The 12,864-nt window shown below is 39.8% G+C and overlaps 1 protein-coding gene and 1 pseudogene across 1 annotated transcript in view; both read right to left on the bottom strand.

Annotated features, from left to right (window-relative positions):
- The window catches only part of Ireb2 (iron responsive element binding protein 2), a 53,324-nt gene extending 51,476 nt beyond the window's left edge, over nt 1-1,848 (bottom strand). Inside the window, exons 1-2 of the mRNA XM_047540033.1 lie at nt 1,694-1,848; nt 198-287 (exon numbers count right to left, since the gene is read on the bottom strand). Of these exons, the coding sequence (XP_047395989.1) occupies nt 198-287; nt 1,694-1,712 (109 nt within the window). The 5' untranslated portion in view covers nt 1,713-1,848. The remainder of the gene's footprint in view (nt 1-197; nt 288-1,693) is intronic.
- A 3,851-nt stretch (nt 1,849-5,699) lies between these two features.
- Nucleotides 5,700-7,842, bottom strand: LOC124976348 (proteasome subunit alpha type-7-like; annotated as a pseudogene).
- Between the last annotated feature and the right edge of the window lie 5,022 nt (nt 7,843-12,864).

Raw genomic sequence — 12,864 nt, 5'->3', positions numbered from 1 at the left:
AGCTTACACCCTCCTCAAACAAAAGTTGTCCCAAGAGGAATTTTAAAAAATTCTTTTTTTAAATGGTAGAAATGTGTGTAGGTATACCTGTTTCAACATGGAGGAAATAAATTGCAAATTTCTTCAGCTCAGCTTGACAAATGCACTTTAATTATCAGAAATTAAATAAACCTCCCAAAAATGTAAATCAACATTACCATACTTGGTGCCTCCAAGTTTAGGTACATTGAAGAACTTCTTACTTGAATTGTCATTTAATGTTTCAATAAGGTACTCAAAGGCATATCCTGCAGGGGTAAAAACAAAACTTTCATTAAACATAGCTACAAAAGTTTCTTATTCAAAGTAAAATTACCTTTTGCCCAAAAGAATCTTCTGCATTGGTGGAAATGTTCCCTATATGCATTGTTCAAAGAGGCAGTTATTAGCCATAAGTGGTTACTGATCACTTGAAATGTGGCTACAGAAGTTGACAAACTGAATTTTTAACTTTAATTAAGTCCCACGTGGCTAATGTCCAAAATACTGGCAGTATAGTTTTAAATCATGACTCTTTTTAAGCAAAAACTGGTAAGATAATTCACTCCTAAAATGTGTTTGAGAATTCCTGGAAAGAACAAGAATGACTTAAACGGTTTATAAGCATGTTTTAGAAAGATATGTCCTGAAAATTGTGTAAATCCAAGACAGAACAATTTGAGAACACAACTATATTAGCAGAATTATTTTAAAAAATTAAAAAGATTTTTATGAGCATTCGACAACAGACCAAAAAAAAAAAAAGGAAAAAACTTCTCATAAGGCATTCTTGGTCTTAAGGATTAAGATAAAACTTAACAACAAAATATCGAGGTAAACTAGCATACTCTCCCTAACAGTCCTGGTTTTGTAGCAATTGAAGCTGAACCTCATCGTCAAAGACCCAGGAATCTCACTGGAATATGCCCAGCTCCAAATGTTCTCCAGGGAAGTGGCAGGGAGGCAGCCTTGAGGCTGAAAAGAACCTTCAGATCTTTTGTGAAGACACTGCAGTGGGTGGGTAGGACCCTCAACACTGTTAGGGCCTCCGTCCAAAATGAAGAGAGATAAGCACAGCCCACTTTCAGAATGGCTAGTGTTTTCCTCTTTTTGTAGAGGGAGGTGGACGTGGGAGGAGACTCTTAGCTGCAATCAATGGTCGGGAAACAGGCTGACTAATGTTCAGCCGTGACTGCCCCTCATTCCGCTTCCAGAAACAGAGAGGAAAAGGCTCGAGGCTGGACAGTGGGCTAAACGACAAGATACTTGAGACCAAAACAAGGAAACACTGGTTCCCCCACCCCCATCTCTCACAAGTGGGGGGGGGCGGGTAGGGGAAGACGGTGGGCCTCTCCCTGCCCCTGGTGTTACTGACCAGGGCTAGGAGGCAGCCGGCATCAAGCGGCGACCACCGGGGTGAGGTAGGTGCGGGTCACAGCCAGCGGCCGGGCCTAGATTGAGGATCCGCTGGGAGAGTGGGGGCAGGGAGGCCTGCCATCCGCGGCCTCCGCGCAGAATGCGGCCCAGCAGATAGGCCCCGAGGGGAGCATGACCTGAGAGCCCCGAGGGCTCCGGGCGCCGGCCGGGCGACTCTAGGCGAGAGAAGCAAGGAACACGGCGCCCGGGCGGCTAGCGTCTCCAGCATCCAAACTCAAGTCGGCGGCCCGAAACTGACCTGCACTTGGGGCGTCCATCGCCGGAGACCATATTATCCCTGCGGGGAGGGGGCCGGCGGGGGAAAGAGGGGGAGGCCGGGCCGGGAAGAGGGGGAGGAAGACAGGCGGACTGGTACGGGAGGAAGGAAGGAAACAGTCTCGCGCAAACACCGCGAGAACCGCAGAGCTGGCCCCGGGTCTGCGCTCGCGGGATTTGCCGTCAACTCCCGCGAGATCTTCAGCATGGAAACAAAGAAAGAGAAAGGCCGGAGCTTAGCCAGTAGGCGACTTCTTGCGCAGTCGCCGCTGTTCTCGCGAGTGGGGGCGGGGCTCTGGAAGGCTGTAATGTAGGCGTCTGTGGCCGCGCCGGGGTTACCTAGTTGTGGCGTCGAGTGTTCATTTGGGGGTTCTGAAGTCGAGCAGTATGTGGCTTCCTGGGGGGTGTCTTTGGCAGTGGCGAATCGCTATCGGAACTCTTAGGAAAAACACTTTAAAGAGAACCACTCTCCCCCAGTGATAAAGTCTTAACAATAAACTAATATGAAGATGGCGAGACTGATCCGGCACATAGGAGGCGTCAGCTAGTTAAATGAATTTTTCGTTGCACTTCTGTAGCGTCAACGTCTTCCTTTCCGCCGACTCCAGCGGCGGTTGATCCTTCTAGTCTATCCCTCCGTCCCTGCTCTTCTAATCCCTGCATTTCCCCCGCCTGCTTATCTCCCCGTGGTAGCCAGCTTCCCAGAAAGTGTTGCCTGTACATGTCCTCCCATTCTATCCCTCTCCCGTCTGACTTTCACTCCCAGAAATGTCTTTGATCAAGGTCAGCAATAACTCTACTTGTTAATCTCATTTCTCAATCCTTACTCACCTACTCTCCTTTCATTGAAACATGCTTTTTCATCAGTTTCTGTGACTCCAGACTTTTTTTTCCCTTACCCATGAGGGTGCTTCAACTCAGTCTCCTTTGCAGGCCCCATTTTTGGCCCAACCATTACTTTTAGTGAACCTTAAATACCTCAGGGCTCCTCCCTTGCTCCTCTCTCATTCCGTTTTTCCTGGCCTCATTCTCCCCTCTTCGTTTCAGTTATTAATATGTTGATGCCTCCTAGCCTACCTGTTACAACCCTATCTCCTAACCTGTTGGGTACTTCCAACATCCCACAGGCATCGTGAATGCAAAATCTCCAAAACTGAACTCATCTCTCCCTAAAATCCATTATTTCTTTTGTACTCCTGTGTCAGTGAGTGGCATTGCTATTCGCCCAGTTATCCAAGCCAGAAGCTAACACATTATCCTGGAATCCTTCATCCTTTTCCTTTAGTCATTGACCCAAGTCCTGTCAACCAAACCACAATTTCCTCTATTCCCCATGCTACCAGTCAGCTCTGGGTGGATGTGACAATCTTCTCAAAAAGACTGTAGGACATTAGTACTCATAATCTCCATTTTCATGATAAATTAAACCTCAGAAGAGTCAAGTAACTTACTCACCTTAACCAACTCAGCTACCGAGGAACTGATTGACTAAATATGGGAACTCAATTCAAATGGATGTACAACTTTTCATGTTCTGGTATGTCATGCCTATTATTCATACCTTACACCCTGAACTTTTAGGCAGAGTGATCTCTGTCACCTCTGGAACCCCTTATTTGCTCTTCTTTCCTGGAACATTCTGCTATGCACTGTTGGGCTAACCCCTACTCGTTCTTCAGGGTTCACCCTCAGTCCATTTATTCCTATAGGAAATCTTCACTGACCACCACCCAGTGTCGGCTAGGAATGTGAAGAAATGCTTCCCTAGCATTCTTTTTTTTAAATATATTTTTTAGATGTCAGTGGACCTTTATTTTATTTATTTATTTATATGTGATGCTGAAAATCAAACCCACTGCCTCACGCATGCTAGGCAAGTGCTCTACCACTGGGCTACAGCCCCAACCCCTCCCTAGCATTCTTTATCTCTATTAAAGTACTTTATTGTGCTTGATTGTAATTGCCCATTTATTGTATTGTCCATCTCTCAGATGCTTATAGGTGCATACAAGAGAGTACCCAACTAACAGTGGCTTAAAAGATACAGACCTATAATTATCTCACATTAAGGAAGTCCACAGTAGGCAGTTCCAGAATTGGTAGTGAGACAGGAATTTGGGGAACTATATACAGAAAAATATACTGAGTCGCAAGGGAAATACCATGAACCTGGCATATGCCAAAATTCTTTTACATCATGTATGCCAAGGATCTCCTTGTCGTGAGTTGAGGTCCCCTCTCCAGGAACTCCTCCGACCTTCAGTGACACTATGACAAGTCAACCATGTCATCAAAAACCCAAGCTAATGCCTTATTTTGGCCCTATGCAGTTGGTTTTTGTTCCTCAGGCTGTGGTCCTCATCTCATGGTTGCAAGATGACTATAGCACAATGTCATCCTTCCAAAAGAAGGGGGGAAAGTGATGCAGAATCCCTCTGCCTTTGTGTCAGAATTTTTTTTTTTCCTGACGATCTTAAACAGATCTCTCATTGATCAGAAATTAGACGGGTATTTCTCCACCCAATTAAACCAACACCTCCTCTTTATGACTAATTTCTTGTAATGTCTCCTTTACTATCTGGCATGAAATTCACAGGTAATATTGTATACACTCAACAATAAAATAATTCATTTAATGCCTTAAATGTAATATAAAGGAGAAGAAAAGGTAATTTATTAGAAAATAATATATATCAATATGTAGATGCACAGGCATGTCTATGTTAGATGACAAAGGAGTAATGGATTTATAGAATATAATATTCAACTGAATATAATTGACCCTTTTTGTTTACATTGGACATTTCAAAATAAAGACAATGCATACATTATAGTATGCAAAAATAGATATTAAGAATGCATATTGTGTATATATAAAATATTTGTACATACAAACCATCAATAACCAGCTTACATGGAGACTAATAAAAACGTATTTAATCAAATATTGGAAGTGTAATTGTGAATGCAATTTTCTGAAATGGTGAATAACTCTTGGTTAGTTACAGAATAAAATAAGCTGGGTGTGATGGCACATGCCCGTAATCCTAGTGGCTAAGGAGGCTGAGGCAGGAGTATCCTGAGTTCAAAGCCAGGCTCATCAATTTAGTGAGACCATCTCAAAAACATAAAAGGGCTGGGGATATGACTCAGTGATAAAGCTCCCCTGGGTTTAATCCCTGATACCCCAAAGAAACAAAAACCCAGAAGAAAATAAAATACAACCTTCTTTCTTTTTACAGAGTAGTTGTAGCTATCCCTGGAAAATTATTAAAACCACAAACAAGTAGCTTTTTTTAAATTTGTTTTATTTGTAAATGGGGTTAAGTTTTAGTCTCATATAAACAATTTTGTTGTTGTTTATATGCTTGTGTGTGTGTTTATCTGACAGGTGATATCTGATGGGTGTTCAGTGAGGGATCTTATCTGTTTCTTTGTTGTACAATTCTGTCTTGTGGAATACAGGCAATCTAATAACATTCATTAACTGCCAAAAATGCCCTCACCATGATGACAACCAAAATCACTCTACCATTTTCCCCAAGTCCTGCTTACATTGAGAAACATTAACTTAGTTCAATTATGATGTGTCTCCTTGTAGCTGGACTCACTGCTTGCATAAAAACAGTTTTATTGAGATTTAATTATTTTTTAACTGAGAGTGAATACTCAAACTTCATCCAAATTACTCATTTCTCAAAATTAATTTTTTCTTAATTAAATCTGCTTATCTGAAGAAAACCAACACATTAGACAAGTTATAGTATTTAGTCTCAGGCTTTCCTGGAATTATGACTGCTTTCAACAATTACTGAAATCTGCTTTCAGAGTAAACCTTCACATCAACCTACATCTGATCATATAACAGACTGAAGACAGCCACAGATTTGGCATTCTTAAAGTAGCCCGTATGAATACTAAAGGTAATGCTGCAAGCTAACATTTCTTCTAACTCTTCCCTGAGTAATTCCAAGAGGTACAGCAAAACATTAAAAGCTCCCAGTGCTCATCCTAAAAATTGGGCGTTCTTTAATTTTTTTCCTTCTCTGCTTCTTCCTTTCCCTTTTCTATTTTGGTACTTGTAATTCAATTTCTTTAACATTAAACATTTTTAAAGGTTGATTTCTTCTTATTATAACCAGTTCAATGTTTTTTCCACCAGACTGGACAACTTCTAGCAAAGCTCTTATTGTTAATTTGATAATTTATTGTCATTTGCTATAGCATCTTCTGTGTAATTCTTTTCTAGAAATTCTGGGACAGTTTTAGCACTTTGGCCTATTGCATTTGCTTTCCATGCATGGTAAGTACCAGAGGGATCTGTCTGATATAACCCAGGGATACCATCATCATCAAAACCTACAATTAAGACAGAGATATCAAAAGGCCTTCATCCATTGGTCTGGGTATAGTTCTGCTTTAAAGTTGCTATGAAGCAAATTATATATTCTACAGTGATTGGGTCCTCAACTGTAAGCTTATGGCTCTGGCACTCCATTGGGGCTCTGTTTACTAATACTCTAGCATCAGCAGTCAGTCCTGCAAAAGCCATGCAGATGTGATCATCAAGGGCACAGATTTTTCTCACATTTCTTTTAAGTTTGTCAACAGACTTTTTTTCCTACTCCAACCACAACTATATTGGTGCTTCAAATTCCAGCTGCAGTGGATTATTTCTTCACTACTTCCTGGGCATAATCCACTTGGAAAAGGTGTCCATCTGTGGAGACAATAGTGATTGCCTGCCTCACCTATTTCCTACCACTCCGACACTTGACACTGTTCTGTTGAAAGATCATCCTCCTTCTTGGGGGCCATAGGCATGGCATGTCTCCATGTGCAGTTGCTTTTAATACTAATAATTAATATATCCTTAGATTCAGATCATAGAGAATACTGGGGAAATTTCATGGTGCTGGGACACAAAATAACATACAATAAAGTTTAATATTAATACTTCGATGAAATTATAAATAAGCAATTGTGATTTACTCAGATTTGTAAGGAGTCTGTGATTTCTTTTAGTATACAAATTCTCTAAAAATTATATGTAAGTATGTGAGAGTATTCCTGACATTTGATGTGATATTTGGTCTTCATTGCTTTCTTAGTGTTGATGATTAAGTTTAAGGATATTTTTCACACTTAATAAATAAATAGGTTAATCATAGATACAATTTTTATTCTTCCTATGTTTAGTTAGAGTTTTAGTTTGCCTTTGAGTATATAAAATAGAATAAATATTAACTATAAGCTGATTCCTCTATTCTCTGTTAGTAATAACAAAAACTTGCCAGTGTTAAATAACTAACATTAGAGTTCTTGGATAGGGTAACTTCTATAGAAACTTAATGACATATTCTTTCAGGGAAATTAAAACTAAATGGAGCATGGTGCCCTCTACCTTGCTGGGAACTGTTTTTCCTTTTAAGCTTTCATACAGTAAAAACATGTTTATTAAATAAGATCATTAATTATACTCTTGAAGATTTTTTTACTTAACATTTCCTTGTATTAAATGATGTAATCAATACCAAATGATGTAATCAATAAAATAAAATAATATAAATAATAAAATGATGTAATCAATACCAAAGAAAAAACATACAAAAAGACTACATGAACAATAAAGATTCAGACTCAGCCCCAGAACACTTGGTGTCTCTGTGTGCTTTTTCTCCACCAGCCTACGCCTCCCATCCACCTCAGACCCCCGACTGCTGCTAGGGCTGGACCCCAGCAGTTGCCCTATTGTATTAAGACACCATTGCACAGGACTAAGATTCCCACAGAGCCTAAGATACTACAGGAGCTGAAGCTGGCTGGGTATGGCTTGTACTAGCACCTGGAAACCTTAATTCTTATACCATAAAATTCACCAATTTTAAGCTTATTTATTTTGTAATACTTGCATGCAGTTTATGGAATAATAAAAGTTCCATATATTCATCACCCAGTTTTCCCTTGTGTAACATAGTACAATATCCAAATTAGGAAATTGACGTTGATATAATCCTTCCAGCTTATTCAGATTTCATCAGTTTTATATGCATTCCTTAATTTGTAGCACACACTCACATTTAACTCATAGGTATAGACTTGTTTGACCACCACCACAGCAAGACAGTACATTTCCAAGGATCATTCATGTTGCCCTTTTATAACCAATAAAATCTACTTCCCTCTTAGGCTGCCACTTCCTTATCTCCTACCCTCCAACCTTAATCTGCTCTCCATTTTTAATATTATACAAACAGAATCGTGTGGTATGTTTTCATAACAAATTTTTTCCAACTTATATTCCCACTGAGATTTTTTTAGTCCCCTTTTTAGATCAGTGTCCTGAGCGATGTCCAGGCTGGTTCGTCTTTTCTTTTATAATTAACCCTTTTATTTTGGAAATGTTCAAAGATACAGAAAAATTGCAAGATAATTACAATAATCTTTCTTATATACTTTACTGAGACTTACTTGTTCACTGTTAGCATTTTGTCACATTTGCTTTATCTCTCCCTATATATTATATATAGCACAGCAAAGTCCTCATTAGTTCTTGTTCTAATTTTTTTCCTGAGTCATTTCAAATGAAATATTAGAGATTCTGACCCTTTGGCCCTACTTCATGGTATATCTCCTAACATCAGGGACAGTCTCTTACAAAATCACAGTACAATAATCAAATTCAGGAAACAACTTTGATATAATACAACTCAATTTATATTCATATTTTATGAATTCAAATAATCAGATCTTATGAATTTGAATAATCTATACTCAAACACTTATATAATTTAAAAGTTTATATTCAAATTTTGCCAAATGTTCAAATATCATTTTTTCCTAGAAAATTTTTCCTCACCCCAGAACCAATCCAGGATCAAACATTGCATTTAGAGGTCCCATACCTATTGAGTCTCCAATAATTGGAACATTTCCTGCCATTAATTTGATTCTGCAGTGTTGACATTTTTGAAGCATAGTGGCCAGTTCCTTTGCAAAAATGTCCTTCAATTTGGGCTTGCCTAATTATTTCTTCATGCTTTTACTTACTCTATATATTTTTGGCAGGAATGCTACATAAGTGATGTTGTGTTCTTTTTATTTCATGATATCAGGAGGCATCTGATTTTACTTAGCTCTCTTTTTGGTAACTGGGTCATCTCCTAACGTAAAACTGGAGCAGGATTTTAATTCAGGTCTGCAGGACTCTAGAGCCATGTTTCACCTATCCATAGCTCTGCAGTTAGATGTGGTCTCAGGTATTGCAAGGTGTGTGGATGGAGGCTCCCACTGCCTTTGGAAATCCTAGTATGATCTCTCAGTAGCTAAATCCTGAGTCCTGTTGTGTTTGGCCAACATATGTTTTAGTTCTCATTGAGAAAGCCTATTTAGTTATTGATGGTTCCAAAATAAACATCACATCTTTTTTGGAGGGGAGGCTACTGGGAATTGAACTCAGGGGCAGTCAACCATTGAGCCACATCTCCAGTCCTATTTTGTATTTTATTTAAAGACACGGTCTCACTGAATTGCTCAGTGACTTGCTGTTGCTGAGGCTGGCTTTGAATTCATGATCCTCCTGCCTCAACCTCCCAAGCTGCTGGGATTACAGGTGCACGACACCATGCTTGACTAAATATCACATCTTAAAAAAATCAAAATCATGATAAACAAGAATGTCTGCCCATTCTGTGGCTCAGCTTTGAAGTCACTGCTGAGCCTGATCATTGGGTAAGATAAGAGCAATTGGCCACCAGTCCTTAGCATGTGAAATCCTAAGGAACCATTCATTATACATCCAAAGCAGGTAACTTATGTTCTGCCCATCTGGTCAAGAGAAATGCAGATAGAAGTTTTTGTCTTTTCACCAATAAGAGTAGACAACATATTAAAAGTTTTTAGAAAGTCACTTAAATCTCTACTACCAGCAGGTAGTTAAGAACATTGATTAAGCTGAGCATGCTGGTGCTTGCCTGTGATACCAATGACTTGGGAGACTGAGGCAGGAGGATTGCAAGTTCAAAACCAGCCTCAGCAACTTAGTGAGGCCCTAAGAAATTTTGCAAGACTCTGTCTCAAAATTTAAAAAGGGCTGGGGATGTAACTCAGATGGGTTCAATCCCAGGTGCCAAAAAAAAAAAAAAAAAAAAAAAATGTTGATGTAGACTCATAGTGCAGAACACAGGCTGGGGAGATAGCTCAGCTGGTAGAGTGCTTGCCTTGCAAGCACAAGGCCCTGGGTTCAATCCCCAGCACCACAAAAAAAAAAAAAAAAAAAAAAAAAAATCATAGTGCAGAACACTATCCTTAGAACTGGGTTAAGATAGAAAAGAATTAGATAAGGCCCTTACTTCTCAAACCCTTATTGCTTGCTTGCTGCTGCATCATTATTATTATGGCATTGGGGATTGAACCCAGGGTGCTTTACCACTGAGCTACATCCTCATTCTTTTTACTTTCTATTTTTTTATTTGTTTATTTTTATGTGGTGCTGAGGATCAAACTCAGTGCCTCACACATGCTAGGCAAATGCTCTACCACTGAGCTACAGCCCCAGCCCTTTACTCTATTTTGAGACAGAGTCTCACTAAGTTGCTGAGAGTTTGCTAAGGTTCTGAGATTGGCCTCAAACTTGAGATCCTCCTGCCTTGGCCTCCCAAGTCTCTGAGATTACAGGCATGGGTCATCATACCCAATCTTTATTGCTCTTTCTAAGGAAAAGGATGGAGATACCATCAGTAAAATGATATAGGAACATAAATTTCACAAGTACGTTTGACCTTATTTAATAAGGTCATTGTAGATGTATTTCGTTAAGATGAGATAATACTGGAATAGGTTTGTTCCTAATCCAATAACTGTTTCCTTACGAGAAAACAGGCACATAGACACAGAGGGAGGTAGTAATGTGAAGAAACAGACACACAGAGAGAACACCATGATCCTGAAGGCAGAGATTGGGGCAATGCATCTACAAGCCAAGGACAGAGGACTAGAACAATCCTTCCCACAGTTCTCGGAGGAATCAACCCTGCCAATACCTTAATTTTTGGCTTGCAGCCTCTAGAACTGTGAGACAGTAAATTTCTGTTTATATTACCCAGTTTGTGGTTATTTGTTACAGCAGCTCCAGAAAACCAATACAAACACCTTCAGGGAACATGCAAGGTAAAGCAGAGAGAGTAAGGGGGAGCAGCAGTCAGGAGACCTGAATCAATCCTAGCTCAACTCCAAACTTGCTGTGTGTTGTGAAATTACTCAGTGGAAGTAAATCTTGTGAATTCAGGAATGATTTTATATAGTCTATGATTGCATATTTCTATTTTCCAGCATATTTCCTTATGTCTATCCCTCTCATCAGAGATTATTATGGTATCCTATCAAATTAGAATTCCCAAATGTCTCTTGGCTTCATATCCTTTCCTGATGTCATTTCTCACCTGGACCAACATATTCCATTAAATCCTACTAAATTGATGACCTTTGATCTAAAAAAATGGTGATTGTACTAGGTGCAATGGCAAATGTCTGTAATCCTAGAGACTCAGGAGGCTGAGGCAAGAGGATCACCAGTACAAAGCCAGCCTCAGCAAAAGCGAGGTGCTAAGCAATGCAGTGAGACCTTGTCTCTAAATAAAATATAAAATAGGGCTGGGGATGTGGCTCAGTGGTTGAGTGCCCCTGAGTTCAATCCCTGGTACCCCTTCCCCCCAAAAAGGTGATCATATATGCTTCAATGTAATATTTATTTCCTAATTGATCTCTCTTTTCCTGCTTGCCTCCCTTTCGCCATTGTTCCAATCATCCTTTACAACCCCACCAGGATATTCTTTCTCAAAGGCAAATCTGATCATGTTTGCTTAAAATTCTTCAAAGTCCCCCCACATTTCCTTCAAGGAAATCAGACTTCTTAGCTCACCATCTGAGGCCTATTTGGAACTGACCTTTGCCTATCCTTGAGTCTTTTTTGACATAAACCCCATTCCTACCCAATACTGGACCCAAGCAGAGTGAGTGCTACCTAGATTTCCCTGAAAATAAGCTTCACACTGCCTCAAACTTCGTGTTTACTAGCTAACTCCTGGCTGTCACTGGGAGACAGCAGCTCTTTTGTTGCTGCTGCTGCTGCTGCTGTTGTTGTTACTAGGGATTAAATCCAGGGGCTCTTAACCACTGAGCCACATCCCCAGCCCTTTTAAGAATTTATTTATTTAGGTAGTGGGGATTGAACACAGGGGCACTTTACCACTGAATACATCCCTAACCCTTTTAAGTTTTATTTTGAGACAGGGGCTTGCTAAGTTGCTGAGGCTGACTTTGAACTTGCGATCCTCCTGCTCAGTCCTCTGAGTAGGCTGGGGTTACAGGTGTAAGCCACCATGCCCAGCCAACAGTAGCTCCTCTTGAGGCAGTTTTTGCTGCTCTCCTCCTTTCCCCACACCCAGTCTTGGGCTCCCTCTTTCTTCCCTTCCACTTTCCTCTAGGAACACTTTGCACATTGTGCTATAATTCCCAGTTTTTCTGTTCTTTCACTAAAGTGAGAGCTCCCTGAACACGAGCACCACGCTTTTACTTATTTCCCTATCTCTTAGCACAAGTCCTGGTATATGGCTCCAGAACATCTTGTTGAATAAATGAATGGATGAGTGAATGAATGAATGAGTAAAAAAAACCTGATCCTGCATGTAAGAATTTCCAGATCTGTACAAAAGGTAAATTAGATATAAATGATTTGAATTATGAAATGATTCATCTTTCAAAAATAATTTTCTGCAGCCAAGCATAGTATCGTATGTCTGAAATCCCAACCACTCAGGAGGCTGAAGCAGGAGGATCACAGGAGCCAAGGATAAAATAAAAAGAGCCAAGGATATAGCACAGTGGTAGAGTGCTCAATCCCTAGCACTGTAAAAAAGTAAAAATAAATTAAAAATAGCTTTCTACAGGAATTCTATAAATAGCAAGGTATGCTAGAGAATTTGAAAATAGGTCTTCAATTTAAAAATTCAGTTGATGAAAACTTGATCCTTGTCAAATGACTGGGTTGGACACTTTGTTTTGGTTCAACCACCAAACCTACATACCAAAACAGTGAGAAGAATGAGACCTGTCCTTGAGGAACTCATAAAATATGTCAGTAAAAGTGGTAATAAA

This window comes from Sciurus carolinensis, chromosome 2 (genome assembly GCF_902686445.1).
Source record: "Sciurus carolinensis chromosome 2, mSciCar1.2, whole genome shotgun sequence".
Classification (NCBI taxonomy): Eukaryota; Metazoa; Chordata; class Mammalia; order Rodentia; family Sciuridae; genus Sciurus; species Sciurus carolinensis.
The sequence above is the reverse complement of the archived record's forward strand: the minus strand, read 5'-3'. Positions and strand labels throughout refer to the sequence as shown.